At 37.3% G+C, this 27,457-nt stretch overlaps 1 protein-coding gene across 1 annotated transcript in view; it reads right to left on the bottom strand.

Annotated features, from left to right (window-relative positions):
- Positions 1-27,104, bottom strand: part of DPP10 (dipeptidyl peptidase like 10) — a 232,463-nt gene extending 205,359 nt beyond the window's left edge. Inside the window, exon 1 of the mRNA XM_087920347.1 lies at positions 26,878-27,104. Within this exon, the coding sequence (XP_087776473.1) occupies positions 26,878-26,955 (78 nt within the window). The 5' untranslated portion in view covers positions 26,956-27,104. The remainder of the gene's footprint in view (positions 1-26,877) is intronic.
- Between the last annotated feature and the right edge of the window lie 353 nt (positions 27,105-27,457).

The raw sequence follows: 27,457 nt of genomic DNA, 5'->3' as shown, positions 1-27,457 counted from the left end.
TATTGATCAATTAGATTTTATAGGTATATAGATCAATAAGTCTTATAAATAAAAGTAAAATATAAATTCCAATTGTACAACATCTTTTGAATTTTTGATATATTTCGTACTATCAGTGGAGATCAGTTGGATTCCTACCTCTTGAATCTGCCTTAAAATACTCATCAAATTAGCTTCTGAGCTTGCAGTTAATCTGCCAGCTATGCCACTAATACAATATTTTGATCAACAGGATTATTCTCCTAGCTGGGCAGTACAGAATAGGTACAAAAATAAGTGCCAGACCAGAAATTGGTGATTGGCAATTGTGTTCTATCCTGCATAGAAGACTGGGTACATTGGATATATAGAAAATGGTCTGCTTGGATCTAATTATGAACTCTTAACCCAAAAATTGAAACCTGTATTCTTATATTTCAGATAATTATAATTTAAAATAATACTCACAACTGAAATCATTACATATTGTGGTTGGAACTGCCATGCCTAAGCAACATCTGGAAGACTAGTATAACCTAATCTGTTTGCAGGTTTGCTCCAATTTGCTTAACAGCAACAGCACTTAGACTTACATACCACTTTATAGTGTTTTACAGCCCTCTCTAAGCAGTTTTACAGACTCAGCATATTGCCCCCAACAATCTGGGTCCTCATTATACCCAGAAGGATGGAAGGCTGAGACAACCTTGAGCCTGGTGGGATTTGAACTGCCAAATTATAGGCAGCCAATAGTCAGCAGACATGGCCTGCAGTACAGCACTCTAACCACTACACCACTGAGGCTCTTAATCTACCAAGGTGGTATACAGGATAACACTTTCATTCACATATATGAAAAAATGGGTACAAGAAATATAAGCATAACCATAATTATTTAGTCTATAATAAGATTTTAGGATGAAGCTGAGGTCCAAGAATTAGCTGGAGGTATATTATAATCCAAGCCTTGATATGCAAACACAGCAAGAAGGAAAATGACTGTGTTGTGTTAATATCAGTGAGAGGGGAATTTGAGATAGGAAGGAAATACCTAGCTCTACAGCAGACATCCCTAACAATGATGAAAAAGAATTTATGTAAAATGTTATGCTTTATTATTATTACAGTGCAATCAACAGAAATTATTGGCCCTTTACAAATGATACATTTGATTAAAACTATTATGAATTTATAATAAAATAATCAAACACATCCAATCAATACACATGGATGATTAATTCTACATTAAAAATTATGTAAGAAAGAGCTCAGTTTTTTTTCATATTCATATTTCATATTCCTGAATGCAATCTGATTTCAACTAAGAAGGCTGTTCCAAGGACCACATTTCCTACTGAAAAACAGTGCTTTTGGCCTCGGCCCCTTTACTTCCTGGAATGGGGAACCATTCCGCTAAGAGTACTTTATAAGTTGAACTGATTCCAGTTGAAGCAAGTGATCCTAGAGAGAAGTCGCAAGCAATAGAGGGCTTTAAGGTTAAAAAAAAACAAAAGCTCTTAAATTGCACCCTGATGCAGATCCTTTTAAGGACAGCATCCTAATATCAAATAATTAATCAAAGATCTACATTTTGAAGAATAAAAATTTAGATGTAAAAACAATATGCACAAAGCTGAAACCTACAAAACCAACATATTTCTGAGTTTTTTTGTTCTAAAAATTATATAAGTAATGTAGATGTGTTAGTAAGATTGTACAAGATATATATTTTTTCTGAATCAATGTTGTCAACCAGCCCAGCCTGAACACAATTTTCAAGCAGTGAATTTTTTTTCTTTATTATCTGTGAAAATATATGGTCTTCAATTAAGAAATCAATTTTTATTTTATACCTCACAGATTCACAATGTTATTCCAGAGAGTAAAAGATAGCAGATGGTAAAACATGTAATTATATTACAGGAATTATGAAGGCTAGAATAATACCTAGGAAGACATTTTTGAGTTGTAATCCTATGAAATTCCTCTATATTTCATGCTTGAATATTCTAAAATACTGATAACTTTAAGAGTCCTAACTGTATCACAAGGAAAAATGTGCATGAAAATATATGCATGAAAGATTTCAATTTCTTACAATATACAAACAATAGGATTATTTTCTCAGATAATAACTTGTGCTACTGAAAACTCGGAGATCCTTGTAAATTAGTCTTTGCTAGGACAACTTGGGAGAGTCAGGCACTGTTGATTTTATAAAACTTTATTGTTATTGGTTAAACAGTGCTTTCCTCTTTCCTTTTCACCTGCATCTGGTTAGATATTTTTACATTTTCCATTTAGGTCCTTCTCGTCTCTTCTCCATCTAGCTGGGATCCACTCTTTCTTCTTTCTGTCTCTTTTCATTATATCTAGCACTTTCCTTTAGTTCATCTCCCTACTGACTGAGTTTTTTGAAGATCATTTCTACTGTCTGATTAACTCATATGGGAAAAAAAGTGTTAATCCATAACTCATATTTCAAAAAGCATTGCAATATATATTTGTCACTTGTTTCCTAAAAACCTCAAAATTACTATTGTGGTAAAGCACAACTAAAATTTACTGTCACTAGATACAGTGAAGACAACTATAGTTAATATTTGGCTACATGTTGTAAATTATTGGACATGAATGGAAATATTTGATGGGATGAGAGTGAATATTACATACAAATATAAATACTGTATTCTTATAAAATACTAGTTACTTCCAAACAGAGAAGTGATATGTATGTGTATGTATGTGTAACAATTAAATCTGGAAAATGTAATTAAAGTAAGATTTATAAGGGAAAAACTAAAAAGTATTGCACTGGATTTTCAGTAATCGTAAACAAAATAGACTTTGGGATATGAACGGGGAAAAAATCAATCATCCAAAATAATCCTATCTTGAAGCTGAAACACTTCAACATCCTCTACAGTAAGGCCTTCATAGGAGACTTTAGTTTTAGATGGGCAAGTATATCCTTACCAGAGATAGAAACGTTAGGTTCATCAAAGATTTTGAAAATGAAAAAAACATAAAAGTAATGATTGTTGGAACTATATTTGAGAAAATATAAAGTATTTTTCCCAGTATTTTATAAATGTTCACTTGTTCTAATGCCATGAGATTTTATTTAATATGCACTACAATTTTTTGTTTCTAATAAAAATGTACTTCATTTTGTTTACATCTATGATTGCCAAAGGATATTCATTTAGTTTTTGAACTCTATAACTTAAGTACTAATTATTTCCCAAGGGAGATGGGTGGTTTAAAATGTGAACAATAAATAAAATAAACAATATTGTATTAAGCTTATAAAATATGTAAAAGTAAATATATATGGGAGTTATATACATACATATATGTATGGGTTATATGTATATGTGAACGTCTTAATGTATATTTGATGCTAATATGTGATTTCTCTCTGTGATCATCTATTTTCATTTAACATATATAATTGCTGAAACTATATATAAAATTACCTTACTTGCTGTTGAACTAAGTCTTATGACCTACAAAGTATAAGGACATTGCCTTATATATCATACCTTAATCATCAAAGTCATTACATTGTTGTATTTTCCTCAATTCCCTCACTTCATTCTCCTCTTTGGTTGGCTTCAGGTTTGGCTCTCTTCCAGATTTGAGAGACATAGTTATGTTGATGATGGACTCAACAACATTATTTTAAGCACATTTATGTAGAACATTAATTACAATTAAAGTTAATGGCTCACATCCTGGAAACTATTCATATACTTTAGATTTCACGAAGCAAAATGCTGTAATCTGATTTGGAGACTTGCCAAAGTATGAATGACTGTGACAAGACATTGGTCAGAGAAAAGAGCAGCTGACTTTTCAGCCAAATCACAAAGTAGTTTTGGCTATGATAGCAAATTAGCAACCATAATGACCTGGAAACCAAATTCTTGATATAGCATCTGTTAGATTATTCCACAGTTTTCTATAATCCTTTGATTCACTTGTCAACTTTGGACATGTCTAATTTAAGTTTTAAATCAGGCTAGACAACCCATGACCTGTTGGGTCATCCTTTTCAGAGATATTTTCTTACCAAAACAGAGAACCAGAATGACCACAGGCAGGTTTTAAAATTAAAAAAGAAAACATCATTTTAATTAAAATGTTCCAAAACGTTTGAAATGAAGGTCATATGACTGCAGCCGCCACCCAAAAGCAGAGCTAGTAGCACTGAAGCAGCCACTCTCCCAAATTACATTACCTTGAAGTCATGGGGACCGGATTTTGTACACATTCTGTAAGTTAGTCCATTTGAGGTACCTTGGTTCAAAAAGTATTGTTCTAAGATGCACTATTTCACTCAGGTAAAATCATTACATGCTTTTCAGTAACAGATAGAAAGACAGACAGACAAACCAAGGTTATTTGCAAATAAATATGTGCTTGTTTAGATTTAAATATGAGAATCTGACTGTTGAAAATATTCCCTTTCTTAATGTTGCACTGTGTACATGCACTGGCCTTGGATTGTATTGAAGTGTGAGATGCAGATTTTTTCTCTCCTTTTCTCTCTATTCTGACTCTGGATGGAGCAGCTGGATAGAGACCAGAAGTTGCCAAGAGAGAATGCAGAGCTCTGCTGCATGAAAGCCTTTTTGTTCTGGCAAGAACAAGGAGTTTGTATTCCCATAAGGAATAATCTGTTTTTTTAATGAATACTGTTGGTAGCTGCTACTCATTCCTTTTTTGTTTATTTGTTTGTTTGTTTCAACATGTCAAGCCCAATCCCTACTTTAAACTCCAATCTCATTTTTCAGATGTATTGAAATAATATTTTTCTCTTCGATCTTTTTCTTGGAATTAATCCATGGCAACAGTCCCAGCCCAACTTTTCTTAGTATTTTTGGGTTCCATCATTGTGCCAGTTGTCTCTGTTTTGTGTTCCATTAATAAACCTACTCAAATGATTTCCTCTCCAGACTGAACCACAATCTTTCTAAAGCGTTTTCAAGGGTCTGTCAAATGGAGCTTTATACTAGATTCTCCTTTCAATTATTCCTCCTTCTTTCCTTTCCCCTCCTTTCTGCCAGTGCTTTTCTTTTCATGACAAACAGCACTTAACCTCAAGAAACTAGTTCTTGCAGAATCATCAAACCCTCTTCTCCCAACATCATTTCTTTACCTACTTACACTGACCAATATGTCTTCCTAAGTTCCTTGTATTGTACATTGTCAAAAAATTAAATTTATGCCTCCATGGACATTACTCTTGATTTTTAATGTCTAGTGCTCCCCAATATGACATTTAATTTGAAAGCCTGTGTGGTAATTAGGCAAATTCACCAAGAATTTCTTACCAATACTGCCATGAGATGATAGATAGATAGATAGATAGATAGATAGATAGATAGATAGATAGATAGATAGATAGAAAGAACTGCCGCATTAACATATGTAATATTATGAGTTGATTCATACGTACATTGATCAATTACAAAGCTAAATATCTTAACATGCACTTCTTATCATTTATGTGACAGGAGAACTGTTCAGCAGTAGATAAGTACATCAGAAACTTTTTATTCTAATAGGATGTTTCTCTTTTCTTTGTACCCAGGTATAGCAACTAGGGATAAGCATTCAAAACTATAAATATCCGCTATTAATGTACAATAAACAGAACTCAATTATGCTCCATCAATCATGGAAAATATATTACTGTCAGCTATTTCACAAGGAATTTCCCTTTGTCATAGTTTAATTAAATTCCATTCTAAAGGCAGTTATAAAAGACATTATATGCAGAGTTATAATTACTTTCTTTTTAAAAAAACTGAATAATTCATTTTCATTGTATATTTTTGGATAATCCAAAAAGTTTAGCAATGCTTAAACAAGCAAAATCCAAATTCTTTTGTAAGAAATATTGTTTTAATGTAGTTTTAGTCATAAATGTTTTATTCAACAGATGCTTCAGTAAATGTCATTTTATCTGACAGTATTCCCTGAGATCACACTAAAAATCACATCACTTAGAACTTCATGATTGAAGTAATATGTTTTCTTTAAAAATTTAATTAAAATATCATATGTTAATCTCAATGTATTGCATTCCCAATCACTGACAACCATTTTTTTAAAAAAACCTCCATAAAAACGCCATGATTTCTTGTTCCATTTTTAAAGTCCATCATGATTAATTTGCCTGCTACTTTTCTCATCACCAGGAGCTAAAAAGAAGGAAACTGTGTAGCTGATTGTACTGCATTGATGGACAATGGTATTAAATTCCCTAAACCATGCATTTCTTCCTTGTATAACTGCCTCCTATTCTCTTCATAAAAGTTATAATTTAAAGAAAGTTGATTCCTAATTAATAAAAATATGCAAAGCAACCAGTTGGGTGCCTTTTAAAATACACGGCCCTTTCTCAAAGTACCGAGCCAGCTGCATCCTTTGGAAGCCTTTGAGGACTGTTTTAAAGTTTTCTTAAGTGGATTCTACAAGGGGTACAATACACAATAATTTGCGTTATTGGCACCCCAAAACAGGTCCATACATACTTGTACAGGTAGTCTTTGATTTTTGACCATAACTGAACCCAAAATTTCAGTTGCTAACTGAGACATTAATTAAATGAGTGTTGCTCCATTTTATGACTATTCTTGCCCCAGTAGTTAAGCGAATCACTGCAGTTGTTAAACTAGTAATGTGGCTGTTAAGTGAACCTGGATCCCCAATTGATTTTGCTGGTCAGAAGGTCACAAAGGAGGACTCACATGATCCTAGGATACTACAACCGTCATAAATAAGAGTTGGTTGCCAAGTGTCTAAATTTTGATCAAGTGAACATAGGGATGCTGCGAAGATTGTAAGTATGAAAAAGGTCATAAGTTGCTTTTTTCCATGTTGTAAGTTTAAACGGTCATTAAATGAACTGCTGTAAATTGAAGACTACCTGTACATGTGGACAGGAAAGCTTTTGAAGTAACTTTCTTGATGCCACCTCATCTCTTTCCAGATCAGCATACATTCTGAAGTGCCCCTTGAATGTTTTACCCAACTGTAAAAATTAAATTTGAATCAAATTGGTAAATAACCCCATAACAGCAGAACAGGATGGCAACCATTTTTACTAATGCCCATCTTCCTTGTGCCTTCAACAAATTTAGAGAAATTTAGAGAGAGCATAATGGAACTAAATCAGGAGGATGAAATAATTAAACAAGTAAATTAATCTATATTTTATAGAAGCCTTGACTACAGGAAATAGTACAAAAATAACCAGCTGAATATAACCCAAAGTTTGCTATTGTATTTTAGTCTGAAAACTATGGCATTGCACTGTAAAGTTAATTTTAATCCCTTTGATCATGTCTCATTCTAAATTACTGGCTCGGGATAAACGAAATCCAAGTAATATGTCAGATGAAATGTAATCCAGAAGTATAACAGAAAACACCAACAAAATGAAGGTTGGCTGTCAGGACCAAGGCCAGAGAAATCATAATGAAATCCAATGAGTCTAATCCTTTATTGGCTAACACCCAATAGACAGAATCTTGCCCAGCTAAAGCGATAACGTTCTAACCTATTAGATATATCCTAAGATAATGTAGGGTGTGGCTAACCTGAAATCCCCACACCCCCCCAGTCATCCAGTTTGGGAATGCATAGTCTCTTAATTTGGGTGTTTCTCTGGGAAAATTCTGTATTGTCAAAAGTTGCTCTTTCTGTTCCAAGTGCACATTCAATCACATTGGCAGATTATGTTCCATCATTCAAGAGTTTGGAATTGAAGTCTTTTAAGCTTCAGAATTTTGCCCAAGACTCAACTGCCAGCTAGAATTGCATTGTAGTATTCCTTCATATGAAGACAATATCATTCTTGAATTGTTCTTATTACTGCACAGTTTTCAGTTTTTCATTTTCACTCCTTCATCTGATCATCAATTGAACTTTTCCCCTGTATCATCTAAATTACCTTCCACTATACAGGATTCAGCTTGTGATTATAAACAGAAATAAGAATACAACCAAGAGAGGAACTATAAGACCTATTGCTCACCTCAGGGTTTAATTAGATTTGTTGCTTCTATTATTCTTTTTCAAGAAGTTCTATTAGGAAATCTTTTTCCCTAGAGGAACATTTTGGAATAGGCTCTACATTAAACATAGTTCCCCCAAATGAAATTAGATTCTAGATTGTTAATTTGAAATTCTCTAGTTTAACTGCAGCTCACAGAAAGGGGAAAACAGAAAAAATAGGATAAGAATTAGAGTTTTGAATATATGCATCATTAGAAATCAACCAGATTTTATGCAATTGAGGAACAGAAAAAGGAGAAAAGGAACTTCTCCAATATTCATCTCAGAATTATTACATATATTTTTATACTCAGAAATACAATAATGAGACCAAAGATCTTAATTTGCCATAATAGAATAATCTATCTAAAAAGTAGTCATATAGGTGTCAACAATGGAAGAAAGCAAGTACTCCATGTCTCTAATATTCCAGAGATAACTATTAAAAGATAGAAAAATTAGTTACAGATAATTGGTAAAACCTCGCTCCATCTTTTTGAAAGTATTTCATCTGGTTTGAAAAGAATTATTAACCACCTTCTGGAAGAAGAAATCAATGAAGGAATGGGATATTATGAAGTTCTCTGGAATGTCTTGCATTATCTTAAGTGCAGTCATTATTTGTATGTGATATCAAAGAACAAAATGTGTGATGCTTCTGCTCTGGTTGAATACAATGAAAGACAAAATAGCAGGGTTGATTTTCTTCCAACTTTCCCTTTAATGGCTATAAACCAAGATTAAGCACATACAAAATGCTGAGGGCATGTTGTGGGCATTCTCATGAGGCCAGGACCGCAGATCTTTTTTCTCCCTTTTGCGGGGACAAGTTTAATTGTTCACCAAAACACTAGATTGTAGCCACCTATCATATTTATTTTTCTGAAATGACTTCATGAAGTGTTTTTATACATAATTTTATTGAACATTTTGAGTGCAACAGTAAAAACTAATTAAAACTAAAATTAACAATGAGAGAGTGGGGGGAGAGAGAGAAAGGAAGGAAGGGAAGGAAGGGAAGAAGGAAGGAAGGAAAAGAAAGAAAGAAAGAAAGAAAGAAAGAAAGAAAGAAAGAAAGAAAGAAAGAAAGAAAGAAAGAAAGAAAGAAAGAAAGGTTATTTCAAATCTTCATTACAAGAAGTAAAGACAAATGTAGTAACTCTACCCTCTATGTAACATTTGTAACATTCTTAGATCAAACTGGTATTTAGCTTTTGACTATTTATTTCTAATTCTTTAAGCTTGTAATTAAATTTATTTTCTTCAGAGTTGAAACTAAATTCACCATGTGACTTTTAAAACTTGTCATTCTGAAGGACTCCAAGAGATTTGTGATAGATAATAATTTCTGAATTTTTTTATTGTTTTGAGTGCCAGGACATGAAGAGATTAGCAAGATGAATAAAATATAAATAAATAAAATATTGCTGTCCTGTTCTCCTCATGAGGAGCAGCTATCTGGGGCACATGTGTGTGATCTCTAATTCTCTACTTATCCACAGAGGTTGGATAACAAGTCTCCTTAGCAGTTAGTCTTTGCGACACTTATTGGCTCTGTTCTCATAGAAACATTTTCAATTTGCCATATCTCTCCAGAAGAAATTTAGAAACATCCTTGAAAACAAAGATGTCAGCAAAATGGTATAACAATAACAAAAAAAAACCTGTACTATGTGACAAATTATTTGCTAATTCTGATTTAAAATTACTGAGCATATGGTACTTAGCCTGAACTATGTTTATAAGACATCTTACTGGTCTGTCTTTTGTATGCCACAATATACTAAAATACCTAAAATAACTAGAAATTCAACAACATTTTATGAGAATTAATAATCAAATAAGGTGCCTTATAAGGTGCAATAAATGCCTTGTTAAAATTCAGGGACAGTTAACTGGATGTTTCTGTCAAGTATGCATAATACTGAAGCCTTTTTTGTCTTGTTATGATATATTTATTTCCATGCGTTTTCCCCTCTTAAGATATTCATTATCTTGGCATATTTGTTGTTAAGACAATAGGTTACCATGGCAAGTATACTCTTTTATAAAATTTAAGTATAAATAAAATGAAAAAAATGTGCCATAGTTGGGTCACACAATTCAGCAGTGCTGAACTGCTACAGTAAATTGCCCCTTTAATAGTGATTCCATTTTCATTTTCCTAAATAAGATACAGTACTTGACATATTTTATGGAAGCTGAAATAAAATTAAACATCCCTGCCAATGCTTGTGGTTAATGACCACTATTTAGATGAGTGAAATTTAAATATAACATGTATATGAAATATTAATAATAGGTTCTATATACATAATAGTCAGATGGGATTTCCCTCAGCAAGGACTCTATGTGATGGAAGCAATGTCTGGGGATTAAATGAGATGTGAAGTAAAGTGCTTCACATCACCTCAATTTTCTCAAGTAAAGCACCAATCTATTGTACAGAAGCAGGAACCATACCGATTGCAAAGTTTTTTTTAAAGAAAATGTTTTTTTTAAGTATTCACTTTTTTAAATACCTCTTCAAATATTCCAAATCATAAATGTATGACTATAGATTTTTTTAAAGTATCTTTGAATCAGGTGTTCTCTCTCTCTCTCTCTCTCTCTCTCTCTCTCTCTCTCTCGTTTGTTTTATTCCTTGCAACTCCCTAGACAAGTCCCTGCAGTTTTATTGGTAAGATTTTAGAAGTGGTTTTGTCCTTGCCTACTTCATGAGGCAACCAACTGGCTTTGTTCCTAAGGTGGGACTAGAGCTCAAAGTCTCCTAGTTTTGTGCCTAGTGCCTTAACCAACATACATATCAACTGGCTCTGAGGAAAGGATCTTAGATATGCACTTATCTAAGGCAAATAAACTAGATGCTATTAGACGACTATTTATAGCTTAGAAATATTTTAGTTCATATCACAAACTTGGTTACTTGTTTAAAAAATAATTAATTTTTAACTAATGGAAGTTTATATAAAAATAAAAGAAATGTGAATTAATAAACAAAAAGTGAATGAAATATTAGGATCCAAGAATAGAAGCACCATGACCAGATCATAAGAAGCAACTGATCCATTCTACAATGTTGGGGCAATACATTTTAAGAAACTCCAGAAGAAAATTTCATTCAGAGGACCCAATATAGAATGGTGAATATAATTTCTGAATTAAATTTCTGAATTAAAGGAACTGGATATATTTTAAAAGAAGAAACATTTATTTACTGCTTTTTACTTTCACTCCATTTAAACACTCCCTAACTTCAAATCAACTGAAACTTCAAATTATTGCATACAATATCTATCATTCATTTTATTTCTCAGTTGCTAGTTATGTTAAAAGAGATGATATAAATGTTACTTTTTGATAGCATTCTCTAAGATTTTTGCCACTTTTATATAGATAATGTAACTGTGTTTTTGAGATTATCTTTCATAGGTTATCCCTTTCATTTCTTAAACCTTGTATAATGGTCAATAGCTAAACAATACAATACAGTATTATTTTGTGTTTGTCATGGGATAGTTTTTCATTGCTTTCTTGATATTTTATATTTTGGTATCATTTATAAGGGAAGTCCAATGACTTAGGCTGAAACTATAATACATAATCCTTAATTATGAAAGCCAATAATATTTTATCCTTCTAGTGCAAATTTTGAGGTCATATGAATGGCAGCTACATAAAAAAGAAAAATTACATTGTACCTGGAAATATCCAGTTGGATAACACTGTATTCTATTCAGGATCTTTTCAAATGAAACTGTATGTTAGTCTCTGAGGTGCAGTGAATAAGTACATAGTTCATATATCTGATAGCAGATAAGCATCTCTGGTCATCTCTGTTGTGCTGAAACTACAGTGAGATGGGGTAGCCATTAAGTAATTCATAATAGGAGAAAAGTTTTTAAGAAGTTAAAAAGTAAAAAAAATTGTTTAAAAACACTCTACATACTACTTTGTTTCAAAAAGAAAAAGGCATTAGATTTATGCAGACTAAATGCACTGAATTATCAGAACTGATAATTACTTATAAGGTTACATAAACTTATATCAGATAATTTCAGATTATTTATCTCATGTGTTTAATTAATGTAATAAATATACAGTAGAAATTGATGTTTATCAATCTATTATTCTTAAAGGGTATCCATTTAGTCATATAATAACTCATAATTTAAAAGTATGTTTTCATCAGGATAACCTTGGGATTTTTTTCAACAAAGTGAAAGTTAAGGACTTCATTAATTTCAGACCCTTTGTGATCTGATTATTCTATGAGAAACTATACTTTTCCTATTATTATCCATCAAGCATTCAATTTTTATAGCTCTGAAATATGCCTGAAAATATACAGTCATTCATTAAGAAAGAGATTATTCATAACAGAAGTTATTAAAATTCCTTTGATTTATGAATACTTTAATATTTTATTCCTTGGCTAGGTTTTCTTCTCTCCTTGTTCTACCTTTGGATATCATTCATAAATTTCAAACATAAAATAGAACGTGTGTATGAAAAATGGGAATAGTATAAATCTCATCTAGAAAGAAATGTTGATAGATAACAGACAGACAGACAGATACATAAGATAATAAATAATAAATAATAAAAATATTGCATTTTTGTTGCAGAAATATTGGGTGTTTTATTTGTAAAACATGTATCTACAATTCAGTGTAAGACCTTTTGAAAAAAAAAACTATATTATTGGTGAAACAAAATTTACAGAAAAATGCAAAGACCATTTTGCTTATGTTCTACATATTGCCTCTTATTTCAAATACTTTCAAATATAAAATAGAAGCAAGCAGAGGATATAACACATCCCTAAGGCATTTGTTTTTCAAGCTGAAGATTATGCATAGTACCAAATCAGATAAAGAGATATATGCAGTATATATTCAGTCATGCAGATTTACTGAGAAGCAGTAAGAAGCAGACAAACTTAGCACACTAGCCAAATGGAACCAGGATTCCTGGTTTACTATGAGTTACCATAATCGAATTGTATACAGGTTGCAATGGCAATTGGGACAAGAACTTCCATATTTTCCAATGCTCCCTGCTAGCTTCCCACAAGGAAACTCAATGTGAAAGCAGATAGGAAGTTGGAACTGCTTTCACCCATGATCATTCTGTTCCTCTCATTTAAAAAAATATGCCTCTGAAATATTAACCCAGTGAGGCATGGGTTGTCTAGTTAGTGACAAAAAGCAAATACTGAGTTGGCTATATTAATTTAAAAATGATAGTTTCTTAATGTAACATTGCACTACAAGTTGCAAAGATATTCTAATACAAAATATATTTATTACGAAGAAATACATACTCAAAATAATTAGAGAGCACACTACACTAGAAATTATTTTGTTCTGTATAGTTCTTGTTGGCAGTAGGGCTATTACTACAGAAATAATTTATACTCAAATTGCATTACAGTACGAAAAAATATAAAAAATGCAGAGACCTCACTCTGACAACAAAGATTTATATTATCAATTTAGTTTTCTAAGTTCTAATGTAAAGAGTGGATGGCTGTGAAGATTGAATTATCAAAAAGGCTGAAGAAATAAAATGGATGTTTTTAAATTTTGGAGGCAGAGAAAATCATTGAGAATATATTGGATTGCAAAAAGAACATATAATTCCTAAGTACATAAAATTAGTCTGTTCTTTGCAAGCAGTAATAATGCCACAGTGGAACTTAAATATTTTAGCAAAGATTTTCATTTCTAAACATAAGAAAAATTAACTTTTTATGTTAAGAACTTAAAGAATTTGAAATAAAAGGCAAAAAGCTAAATAAAATTTTGGACCAAAAAAGTTATAAATGAATTAAAGATTGGGGCATATTTGGATTATTGAAACTTTTATTGTAAAATTTTGGAAATAATTACATAAAATAAGTAGTTTTCTATAGGAACCAGAGTTATTTTGTGAACTGTAGGTGACAATGAAGATTAGATACTTTATATTTTTAATTGGACACTGGAAGGAAAGATTCCAGGCGAAAAGAAAAAACAAAACATGTCTTTGATTTTTAAAAAGACACAAAATACTGTAATATTTGAAATATTAAAAGAGACCTTGAACCTAAAAATGCATAGCCACAATATTAGCAGTGTCAATAATGATGTCTGTTTCTATGGATAGAGTATGTTTAAAGGATGTTAATGAAGGAATTTCAGAAGTGAAACAAATTGTGTTAGATGAAGAAATAGTAGAGTCAGAAATATTGGGTACAAAAAAAGTATAGTAACACTAAGAACAGGGGTGGGATTCTACCAGTTCGGACCAGCTCTACAGAACTTGTTGTTACAATTCTGCACAGTTCAGAGAATCGGCAAATCACACCTCTGGCTGGCCCCTCCCCACCCACCCCGCCCAGGAGGCTTCCCTGAGGCCCAGTCAGGGGTGGTATTCAGGGGGTTGGGGGAGAGAGAAGTGGCCTCAGAGCAGAGCTGAACCTTCCTTAGGGTTGAAGCTTCTATTTTTCAGTGCAGACTCAGGCAGCAGATTGCAGAAAGGTAAATCTGGGAGTGAAGCTGTGATTCTGCAAGCAGCTCAATCTGCCTACCTGCTTTGCCTGATTTGGGGTAAAAGTTGCTCTTTTTTAAAAGTAAAAAATTCAATCTTTACATATATATTTACAATATTTACATACAAGCCATACCCAACCAGTCACATGACCACCAAGCCACACCCACAAATTAGACCATGCCCACAGAACCGGTTGTTAAGAAATTTGAATCCCACCCCTGACTAAGAAGGTATTTAAAGTGGAAATACAAGTATCAAGGTCATGATCTTGAGAAGGACTCTTTACTGGATATAGAAAAGAAAATGGCTAAAGATTTAAAAAGGAAAAAGGAAATACAAATTGTGATCAAGTTAATGAGCTGCATAATGTCTTTTTATTGATTTTACAAAAGAGGCTTGTTAAACCTCAAAGACATGTATGTGTTGAGACTGTTCCGGACTAGCAGGTTCAAAAGCCTGCAACTCTGATTGGCCCACGAATAGCAGAGCGTGATTGGTCGCCGCAGACAGTTGCGATTGGTTAGTAAACGGGCTGCCGCGATTGGCCCAGCCAAGAGCGGCAAACTCAAATCACCTTTATTGGCTGCCTAGCCGCAGCCAGCCCGATATAAGGGGATGCTGCAGCTGGGATTCTTCGCTCAGATCTGAAGTCACTAATAAAGAGCTGTTGTTGTTATCTGAGTCTTGCCTCCGTTTCTGAACCATCCTCCCAGATCTAACACTGGTGACGAGGATGGGATGCGGAGGCAATGCAGTCTACTAGAACTGAGCTAGCTGAAGGAGCATGTGGCTGACAGAGAGCAACGACGGCAACATGGCCAGCAGCGCTATACCACCCGCCCCATTAGATCCAGCTAGCGAGGACTGGGACTCATATATGGACAGATTTCAAATGTTCCTAGAGTCCAACAACCTAAAAGATGCCATGCCCAGCAAGAAACGAGCCGTTTTTCTAACCCATTGTGGACCAGCCGTTTTTAAGATGGCTAAAGACTTAGCGAAGCCAGCTGAAGTTAAAACGATGGATTGGGACACCCTTGCTCCCATCCTGCGCAACCATTACGCCCCAGCAGTACCAACTCTCATTCGCAGACATGAGTTCTATCAGAGGGACCAGCATGAAGGTGAGAGCGTTGGGGATTTCGTGGCAGACCTGAGGAACCTGGGCGGTTTATGTGGCTTCGCCAATCTCAAAGAAGCCATGAGAGACCGAATCGTCCTTGGCCTTAGAGATCCAACTGTCCAGAGCAAGATCATGGCCAAGGGAGACATCTCGCTTGCAGATTTCATAGCAGACGCCACCACAGCAGAAGCCACTCGTAAATCAGCAGCACGAATGCGCCAAACCAGCGGAACCAACCGCCAACCCGCCAATGATGCTGGGAAACCTTCAGACAAGTACACATCGACCACCCATCATGAAGATGCCGAGTCATCCTCAGACAGTGAGGAGGAAGAAGTCCACAGACTCCAAACAGAACGTGAGCAACGGGACCAGCGGGATCGTAAACCCAACTACCAATGCGCCGGATGCGGGGGAAACCATCCTCGATCCGAATGCAGATTCTTAGATGCCATATGTCGTTTTTGCAATAAACGAGGGCATATTGCGAAAGTTTGCAGAAACAAAAGAAATTCCAGCCCCAGACAGAGAGGAAGCAGCCTGAGAAGGAATGATGGCAACCCCACCACACAGAGGGACCGCCCTAACAACCAGTGGAACCAGTACAGCAGGTTTAATGGCACACCCCGACGGGAAGAGGCTCATCAAACCATTACCATCAGCCACGCTTCATCGCTAGATGCTAAAAAAATCCATGTAAAGGTCACCATCGAAAATAAACCTTGCATCATGGAAGTCGACTCTGGGTCATCACTATCCATGGTATCCTGGAAAATGCTGAAGCAACTGTTTCCCAACATCCAACGCCAAGACCTCAGCAGCCAGAGACTCATACTGAAAGATTATCAAGGCAACCGGATTCCAGTCGCAGGTACCCACCATTTCCAGGTCTCTTTCAACGGACATAATGCAATTCTACCACTCACCATTGTAGACTGAGACCGGCCAAGCCTATTGGACCTTCAGTGGTTCGCGCCATTAGGAATCGGAATGACTGGTATCCATCATACTGAAGACGATGACTGGGAGGCAGCCCTCGTCCACGATTTCCGGGAAGTGTTCAGCGAAAACTTAGGCAAGTACAAGGGGTCCCCTATTTCGTTTAATCTTCACCCCGACATAGCGCCCATTCGCCTAAAGCCACGCCGAGTTCCCTTTGCTCTCAAACCCAAAATTGATGAGCAACTAGACAAATTAATTGCACAAGGCGTGTTAGAGCCCATTGACCACGCCCGATGGGAGACACCAATTGTCACCCCCATAAAGTCTGACGGGTCCTTGAGAATCTGTGGTGACTACAAGGCCACCCTCAATCACGCGCTACAGCAGAGCGCCTATCCAGTACCAGTCGTTCAGCATCTCCTGCATTCACTTGGGGGTGGCAGAATATTCGCAAAATTAGATCTGGCCCAAACGTATCAACAGCTGCCAGTTGATCCCGAGACTGCAGAAGCCCAAACTATAGTCACACATCATGGTGCATTCAAATGCAACAGGCTCCAGTTTGGAGTAAGCGTAGCCCCGGGCATCTTTCAAAGCCTTATGGAGAGACTATTACAAGGTATAAAAGGGGTCGTGCCCTATTTTGATGACATATTAATAGCAGCCCCAACAAAATGTCAATTAGAGAAACGCCTCAGAACAGTCCTACAAAGATTCAAAGATGCTGGCCTCAAGGTTAAGAAGGGAAAGTGCCAGCTATGCACAGAAAGGGTGGAGTTTCTTGGCTACTTCCTTGACAAACAAGGAATCCACCCTACAGAAAAGAAATTGGCAGCTATCAAAAATGCCCCAAGACCTAAAAACAAAACTGACCTCCAAGCCTTCCTGGGACTTATTAACTTTTATAAGATTTTCCTACCCCAGAAGGCGACTGTTGCAGAGCCCCTTCATAGACTACACGATAAAAGGGCCTCCTGGATTTGGGGACGTCGGGAGGAACACGCCTTCCAGCAAGTAAAAGACCTCCTTACCTCTGATGCAGTGCTAATTCAATATAATGAGACACTCCCCTTGACTGTTACTTGTGATGCCTCACCATTTGGGGTGGGGGCCATCCTGAGCCATGTCCTACCAAATGGCTCAGAGGCATCAATTGCATTTTTTTCAAGAACTCTGTCACAAACAGAAAGAAACTATAGCCACTTAGATAAGGAAGCCCTTGCTATTGTCTCTGCGATTAAAAGGTTTCATGAATATGTATATGGGAGACCATTTTCTATTATCACGGATCATAAGCCATTACTTGGCATTCTGGTGGGCGACAAACCTACCCCACACATTCTCTCCCCCAGAATGATGCAATGGTCGGAATTCCTAGCTGCCTATGACTATCAACTAAAATATCGCCCAGGGAAATCTATTCCTCACGCTGATGCCTTGAGCCGCTCGCCACTACCCGAGCCACAGGAAGACCCAGCTCCCATGCTCCCAGTACAACAAATCGAGACAATCCCCTCACCTCCACTAACGGCCCAGGACATCGACTTTGAAACCAAAAGAGACTCTTGTTTGGCACGAGTTCTTGGCTGGGTGGGGGATGGCCAGAATACGAATCCAAGGAAACCTTTAAGCCATTCAAAAACAGACAGACAGAACTTTTCTCACAAAGAGGGTGCGTTTTATGGGGAGACCGAGTCGTAATACCAACTAAACTACAAAAAAAAAAGTCCTGCAAATGCTACACGAGGGACACCCGGGCATCGTGCGTATGAAAGCACTGGCAAGAAGTTACGCCTGGTGGCCAGGTATGGACAAACAAATTGAATCCTGGGTCGCCTCCTGTAACAGATGCCAGGAAAACCACTCAGCCCCACCAAAAGCTCCACCAGCTGAATGGGAAACACCCAGGGGTCCTTGGTCACGCATTCATATTGACTTTGCGGGATCTACTAGAGGCCACACTTTCTTAATAACTGTAGATGTGTATTCTAACTGGCTCGAGGTCAATAAAATGAAAACAACCACTACAGAGGCAGTCATCAAGAAATTGAACAGACTCTTTGCCACACACGGCCTACCTGATGTCCTGGTTTCTGACAATGGGCCCCAATTTACTGCCTTAGCCTTTGAACAATACCTAGCTGAACGGGGCATCTGACATGCACTCACATCGCCGGATCATCCAACGGCAAATGGTAGGGCTGAATGAATGGTTCAGTTCACAAAGAAAACCCTACAGAAAATGGAACAAGGTAATATCCACGATAAAGTCACTAGAATGCTGCTTCTTCAACACATCACACCTAACAGCACGACTAACAAGAGCCCAGCTGAACTCCTGATGGCCAGGAAACTCAGATCGCGTCTAGACCGCTTGCACCCTGCCTACACCCCGGAAAAGCCCCTGGGTTCCAGCAGCAAGCATCGCGCCTTTAAGGTAGGAGACCTTGTATTTGCAAAAAAAATTTCTGGGGATCCCCTCTGGATTCCTGCCCAAATAACTCAAGTCACGGGTCCCCGCTCCTACCGCCTACTCACAACTGATGGCAGAGCGTGGAAACGCCATATTGACCAGCTACGCTCCAGACTGACTACAACTTCCATCCCTGACCCCAGCCTTGACACCAGGGGGGGAGGGGAAGCCGCGAGCCCAGAAATAGAACCAACACCTGTTTATTCTGAACTAACACCGAGATCACCACACCATAACTTGCAATACTCACCAGCTGTAGTTGAACCTGGACAGACGAACACTTCACCTAGAAGCAGCAGCCAAGCAGGTTCAGCGAGCCTGGGGAGCCATAGCAGTAGCAACGAAGCTGAGGACTCAATCACCCCGGGGGCATCAGAGGAGAGCCCCAACCATGACACTGGTTCACCGTTCCTGCTAGATCCAGCTAACAGTCCATCTGAACCCGAATTGGAACATGGACAATTGGAATTGCGTAAGTCGGGTAGACAGGTGCGAAGACCTGCCTACCTGCGAGACTATATAACTCCACCCCTTAAACGGAACCAAGAGGGGAGGGGTGTTCCGGACTAGCAGGCTCGAAAGCCTGCAACTCTGATTGGCCCGTGAATAGCAGATCGTGATTGGTCGCCGCAGACTGTTGCGATTGGTTAGTAAACGGGCTGCCGCGATTGGCCCAGCCAAGAGCGGCAAACTCAAATCGCCTTTATTGGCTGCCTAGCCGCAGCCAGCCCTATATAAGGGGCTGCTGAGGCTGGGATTCTTCGCTCAGATCTGAAGTCACTAATAAAGAGCTGTTGTTATCTGAGTCTTGCCTCCGTTTCTGAACCATCCTCCCAGATCTAACAGAGACAAAGAAGAATCAAAGAAAGATCAAATCTGATGACAATATGGAACTAAAGGTTAAGATTTTCAGAAATAAAAGGAAGGAATATAAAGTTAGCTTATTTAATCAGGGTTTAAAAAGACATGTCTTTATGAAATTCTGGCAACCCTTTATAGTTTTTATTCTGGTACCAGGATTGAAAAGTTGATGTCTTATGGATTTCCTTATGGATAGGGTACAAGTTATGGGAAGATGAGAGATCTGTTTGTAACTTTATAGAGGGTGAAGAGCTACCAAAGATTTTTATATTTATGTTGAAGATTGGAAGTCAGTTTTAATATTTTCTTTTATTTCTCTTTATTTCATTCTTTCCTTTTCTTTTTTGCTTCTTTCTTTGCACTTTTTACTTTTCTTTCTCTCTCTGAGTTTAGTTTAGTATTCATTTTCATTACAGTGATTAATAATATAAAGAGACAGAACACAAGATTGATAAGGGGCTAACAGAAGACTTGTGCTTGTAAGAATTCAAAAAGCAGTAATTTGTAGACAATCCTGGTAAAATGATGTTAATAGGATCAAGGTAAATAAAAATCAAGTCGACATTAACAACTACAACAAATGAACTACTCTCAAAAATTGTATCCAAAGAAAATAGATTTTGGTTTATCTATGTATTTTCTTTCACCTCAGATATAAGGATTATTGTTATTTTTTTGTTTTCCCCCAAAGCCTGTTTACAATATCAGTAATTATGAACTTGGATCTCAAAATTAATATGTCCAAAACACATTCCACAATCTTGGAAACTAAAACATACTTCTGCAGTCATAGAAATGGCAGACAGAGATGACCATTAATAGTATACAGTATCATATAAGAACCCCCCTTTTTTCAACACTCATGGTTATTCACTAATTATGCATAATTCTTGGAAATGTGAATAAGTTGGATGCTATTTCAGTGTAGGAACAGGAGGCAAAATTAAGATCAAAGGGCAGAATTCCATCTCATGACATTCATGCATCAATTTGCTACTTGAAAAATTTAAAGAGTAAGGCAAGATATAAGTATAATCTAAAATGTTGCTTTAAAAAAGCATTGTCAGCTCTATAGAGAATAAATCTGAAATAAACCCTGTTCTCAGTTGGTCTTGTCTATTTCTGCTTCTTGTTAGTAAACACTTTAAAGTATGTAAGACATATTTTAATGTTGCTGCCAGAATCCAAGTGAGAATTGTTAGATGTATCTAACTAGCTGCTTATTTATCCTCCCTTGCCCCCACAAGCTACGTGCATAAACAGAAATAATTTAACAAGACTGGATAGTTTAACTTTTTAAAAAAACTATAGCTTTCATTTTTCCTATTTATAAGATTAATTTGATTATTTTCATCAGTCAAGAAGTAGTATTCCCAACTTGCCTGCTGCCAGAGTACATTGCATTTCTTGTTTTTCTCCTCCCTTTTTCCAAATCTGTTTTGTTGGCTGACTGTAGAATATTTGTGGTTTCTTCTATATTTATTAAAAACTATGGTCTGAAATCCCATGAAAACAAATAGCAGGCTGATAAAAGGCACTTGGCTGCTTCTTCTAATAGATTTCAGCAGTTTTAACACACATAGAGAAAGCCTACAAATTCCTTTGAGACATCCCTATTGTTCTTACATAATACATAATCCAGGCCAAAAATCATTTCAGGATATTTCAGAAAAGAAGAATTGGCTTTGGAAATAACTTGCATTATCATATGTGTCTCCCACCCTTTACTTTTTGGTGTGCTAATTAAAGGCTGAGAATTCTTAAATTTCATTAACCCAATTTTTAACGTCTATTATAGAGGTAAATGTTTCCCCTATCCAGTCATGTCCAACTCTAGGAGTCAATACTCAACTCCATTTCTTAACTGAGGGAGCCAGCTTTATCCGAAGATGCTTCTGTGGTCATGTGGCCATCCCACCAAAGTTTTACCTATTTTTCTACTCACATTTTCATGCTTTCAAATTGCTAGTTTGGGAGGAGCTGGGGTGAGGAACAAGCACTCACTCCATCGCATGGTGCTCGGGTCTCAAACTGGTCTGTCGCCTTTCCAGGCAACAAGCCCAGGTCTTTACCATTAAGAAAGATCAGGCATGTCCAACTGGTGGCTCACATGCAACCCTGGACAGCTAGTAAGAAAAAAAAAGTGGGAGCAGATCCAGAAATGACAGCCTAATCAGCCTGACATCAATACCTGGGAAGATCTTGGAAAAGATAATCAAGCAACAAATCTGCTTAAAAAAAACCTTAAAAATTGTTGTAACCAGAAGCCAACATGGATTGATTAAAAACAGGTCATGCCAAACAAACATTTCATTCTTTGACAAAGTGATTAAATTATGAATCAGCTAAATGTTGTGGACGTATACTTAGATTTCAGTAAAGCATTTGATAAAGTAGACCACAATCTACTTCTTGGTAAGCTGGAAAACTGTGGGATAGATACACACACCACATAGATCTGTAACTGGCTGACAGATCATACTCAATGTGTAGCCCTTAATAGAATTATATCCACATGGAGGGAAGTAAGCAGTGGGGTACTCCAAGGTTCTATTTTAGATCCAATACTCAACATCTTAAAAAAATATAGATGAGGGTATAGAAGGGGAACTCATCAGATTTGCAGATGACACTAAACTGGCAGGAATAGTAAGCTCAAGATCTAAAAAGATCTTGACAGACTTGAACACTGGGCCCTATCTAACAAAATAAAATTCAATAGAGATAAATGTAAGGTTTTATACTTAAGCAAGAAAAACCAACTGTATAGGTAAAGACTAGGTGAAACTTGCCTCAATGCCAATATCTTGGTGTCCTAGTGAACATTCATTTAAATACGAGCCAATTGTGTGCAGCAGGAACCAAAAAAGCCAATGCAATCCTAGGCTGCATTAATAGAAGGATAATGATCATGTGAAGTTCTAGTACCGCTTTGCAAAGCCTTTGTAAAACCACACTCGGAATACTGCATCTAGCTCTGGTCATCATAGTATAAAACAGTTGTAAGACTTTGGAAATTGTGCAGAGAAGAGCAACAAGAAGGATCAGGGGCTGGCGGCTAAAATGGTTATAGGAACTGGGCATTTCTAGCAGTGTTCCAATATTTGAGGGGCTCCTATAAACCACCAAAAGACAAGATGAAAAACAATGGATGGAGACTAATCAAGGAGAAAAGCAACCTAGAATTAAGGAAAAATTTCCTAATGGTGACAGCAACCAATGGAACAGCTTGCCTTCAGAAGTTGTGGGTGCTCCATGACTGAAGGCTTTCAAAAAGAGACTAGGCAACCATTTGTCTGAAATGGTATTGGGTCTCCTGCTTCAGGAGGATTGGACTAGAAGACCTCCAAGGCCCCTTCCAACTCTATTATTATTCTATTCTATTCTATACTGCAACTCCACCAGATCATATACTTTTAAATTTATTATGTGATTTATACACATTAATATATTACATATTTTAGATGTGGTCCAAGACAATTTCTCTTCACTCAGTGTGACCCAGGCAAGCCAAAAGTCTAGACACCCTACACTAGATCAAATCAGCTCTATTATAGCAGGTGAGAACAAGCTGAGAGCACTTGTTTTTAATCTCTATTGTGGATGGCAAGCAAATGAAAATAGGTTGTTCTGTTCAAGGGGACAGTATTAGAGCTCATAGTTTAAATCTAGAGGTTTTTAATATAATAATAGAAAGAAAAAATATCTCATTACCATCAATAATTGAAGCAACATTTTTTTGTCTTTTTTGGCTGAACTGAAAGCTCAAATCTATTTATTTACTATGGTCACCCATTTCAAAAATGTGTCTCTTTGATTGAAAGTAATAATACTTCACTCACTTCACTTATCGTTTTAATTGTAATATAGCTGTTTACCTCACTTCCTAATATATCCCAATTCTAAGTTCAAACTAGGCCAGCCATCCCAGTTTGGTATGATTTTAGCTATAACACCCACCTTCTTCAGCCAACATGACCAAATTGGTGGTTGACTCTGGAAATAAAAGTTGTTGTCCAATAGAATCAAGAATAATAAATTGAAGAAAGCTGAACTAAACCCTTACAAAAGTCAAGAATATATGTTCCAACATGTTCCACCTATGCAACAAAAACTAAATTGCAGACTTTTGTAAATATTTGAAGATGCAGAAGTGGCAAAGGAAAACAGGAAGTATAAAGACACACTCATAAACATGTACACTAAAGCAATTACACATTCCACAGAAAGGATTCTTTGCAGAATAGTTTCAATAGGATACAAAAGTGAGTGGCATGATTTAATTAATGGTGATTATGTAACAACAAGTTTAACCTTCCTGCAATTCGATATTTTTTATCTTTAAACCAGCTAATAGGACTATTAATTATTGACTGTATGAATATATCTATGTTTGCAAATAAAATTTCTTATCTAGAATCTCTAGAACTAAACTACATTTAGTTTGGCTATAAATTTGTCATATTGGCATTCATTCATCTAGCATAATTCCAGTTTCTATTCCCTTAGCAGTCACACAGAGATTCCAATAACCTATACTTCGTTTTGCATTCCCACATGCAAAAAACCTGCAGAATATCAGTATCCACATAATCAGTTATAATCTGTTGCTTTTGTTTTAACAGTAAGATATGAACTATGACCAGGTTTTGCTAGAAACTGAAAGTGATTTGCACATTACAGTAAGATAGGGTTCAAATACTGCCACACTGTGGTCTATTTACTGGCTAATTTGAGCAAAAGTTAGTAGTTATAAAATGGACTAGCAGATAACAATAAGTAAACAAGGAACTACTAATAGGACATATTATAAATCTGAATGAAATAAGTACAAGAAACAATGAAAATAATTCTGTATAAAAAGGCAATGAATTAACTTGATTTTTCTGGTACACCGAAATAAAGTATTATCCACTCATTTTCTCTTCAACAAGTTTAATTGGTGAACTGATTTTATTCATAACAGTAGACTTTGAAGAATAATGCTGAAACTTCCTAATTAATTTCAGTGCTTTGGAAAAAAAAACAATCTATACTACTGCGTGCATAGAGAACACTTAAAATCTAATGTGCTTTCTTCTAAACTCTGCAATGTTTTTCCAGGTAGTATCTCAGCCTTATGCAAAACTCTCTCTGTGTGGGTGGGGGGGATGCATGCACACACATACACACATGTATATTACCAGCAGAAAGTGGTAATAATTACTAAACAAATGTTTTGTTTGTTTTGTCTTATTCAGGAGCTATTATGACATGTTACTATAATAATGCCTAAGATGTTGTTTATGATTATTGTCAAAAATAGACATTCCTCTCTGGCCATAGTGGGTAATTTAAGGGATTATAGATAACTTTTGAATATTAAAATTGCCAAAATCATTTTAATGCTTCAATTAGTCTGATCTAATCATGCACAGAATCACACACACATAAAAAAGAAATAAAATCTCAAAACTGGAAATGATGAAATAAGAGTTTTTGATGGTGGAAATCATGTACTTTTTCAGTAAAATATTAATTTTAGTCCCAGGCAAAGAATGATTTTGTAAATGGAACAGTGAGCCAGCACCAACACAGAAGCCCTCAAACCAACCATGAATAGCATTATCCTTTTTTGTTTGTTTGTTTGTTATGTTGGGAATACCAAAACCTGCTAGGTATTTTCCCTTCGTACACACTTACACACACACCAGTTTCTTCCACTGCTCTGGTGGACAGAGTAATTGAGGAGGAGAGTGAGAGAATTTCTATCTCTGCTGGGAACACAGCACCATCTCTGGTAATACTAGCCAGCTCCTTCCTTTCTGTATAAGCCACTAAAACCACAGTGACCTACTAGCTGACTCTAGGTCTATTAGTTTAGGAAAGGATAAGTAGATTTTGTTTAGCATGACTTTCTCAAGAAGAGAAAAAGGGGATGGAAAGGAAAAAGAAAGGAAAGGAAAAACTCAATTCAGAATGGGAAAGCAGAGATAGAGAACACTACCAAACACCCTCTGGATGATATCAAAGGACTCTGAGAGATACAGCGTATATACTTCTCTATTATTATTATTATTATTTTAAATGTTTTTATCTCCCCCCGCCCCCCCATTCTCTTCACATTTCTTAATAGTTATTCAACAGTATACATATTCACTACTTAATTCAAAAGTCCTGAAGGATGAACAAGACTACAGACTTCCCTTGGTCTTCCCTTGGAAGAGCTTCTCCTTACTCCTCACTCTGCTGACTCCACTCCCTGGGAAAGGTCAGTAGACCAGTGGGTGGTTTGTTAGCCCAAAAGCTCCCCTTAACACTTTAATTCCAAAAGAGGAGGAAAGCGAGCCTCTTCCTCTCCCACTGCCCCACTTCTTTCTTTCCATCCAACATCTCTTGCACCCCACCCACTTCGTCTCCGACTCTTTCCCTACAAGAAGATTCTCCCTCACTCCCAGCGTCTTCCAGTGTCTCTAGACCAAGTCTCCAAGTGTCTCTTTCCAGGAGGAGGCGGCACTTAAGTCTCTTACACCACCACCACCACCACCACCACCCCAGTCTTCTTTGGCATTGGTTGGGTGGTCACGTTCTTCAGCCTGGCTGGAGAAATGGCACTTTCCCCCTTCGGTTTCTCTTCCTTCTTCTTGCCCTACTCCTCCCCCCCCCCCACCTTCCAGCGACCATTAGTTGCAACTTGGACCAGTGTGAGGAGAAGGTAAATGAAAGGGGGTGGGGGAGGCCATCCCATCCCTTGAGGAGTGGGAAACAAGAGGGAGGGAGGGAGAGGGGAGAGGGGAAAGGGGAGGGAGGGAGGGAGAGAGAGAGAGAGAGAGAGAATATTACCCACTCCCCCACCTCGAGCCACTCAAAGCCGGCTGAAATGCCTTCGCTCCGGCCGCTCAGCTAGTCCTACCTGGTCTTGCGATGGAGCCTGGCCTCCCCTGTTGCCTGGGTTAGACTGCGCCTGCTGCTGCTCCTTCATGGCTGTCATTGTCCGGGGCGAGGTTTGGGCGGTGAGGGGGGGGGGGGAGACGGACGACGGCACTTCCTTTGACGGCTGGCCCTGCAGGAGGAGAGCCCCTTCCCTCGGCCGCCGTTACATAGCACAAGCCTTCTTCCCCCTTCTTCGCCAGCAAGGGCAAAGCCTTAAGGGGCGGGCGACTCAGAGGCAAAGCGGGCAAGAGACGGGAACGGGACCAGCCTGCGTCGCGCTCGCCAGGCTACCGCAATCCTCCTCAGGCTGAAGCCACCGGGGTGGGGTGAGGGGGGGAGAGAGAAAGGAGCGCGCCCCAAAAAAGGCTGGAGAGCTTCGATTAACGAGCGCGCGGCAACCTGGAGCCGGCGGCAGCCACTTGGGACTTAGGGAGGGCTCCCCGCGCTGGCACGCTCTGGCATTACTGAGGTGTGGGTGCCCTCAAGAGCGGCGGCGGGCTCGGGTGAGCGCCGGCTGCGGGGACAGAATGCCGTGAGAAGCGCGTCCCTCGGAGGAAGCG

Source organism: Pseudonaja textilis, chromosome 1 (genome assembly GCF_049901715.1).
Source record: "Pseudonaja textilis isolate UNSWEBS1 chromosome 1, rPseTex1.2, whole genome shotgun sequence".
Lineage (NCBI taxonomy): Eukaryota > Metazoa > Chordata > Lepidosauria > Squamata > Elapidae > Pseudonaja > Pseudonaja textilis.
The sequence above is the reverse complement of the archived record's forward strand: the minus strand, read 5'-3'. Positions and strand labels throughout refer to the sequence as shown.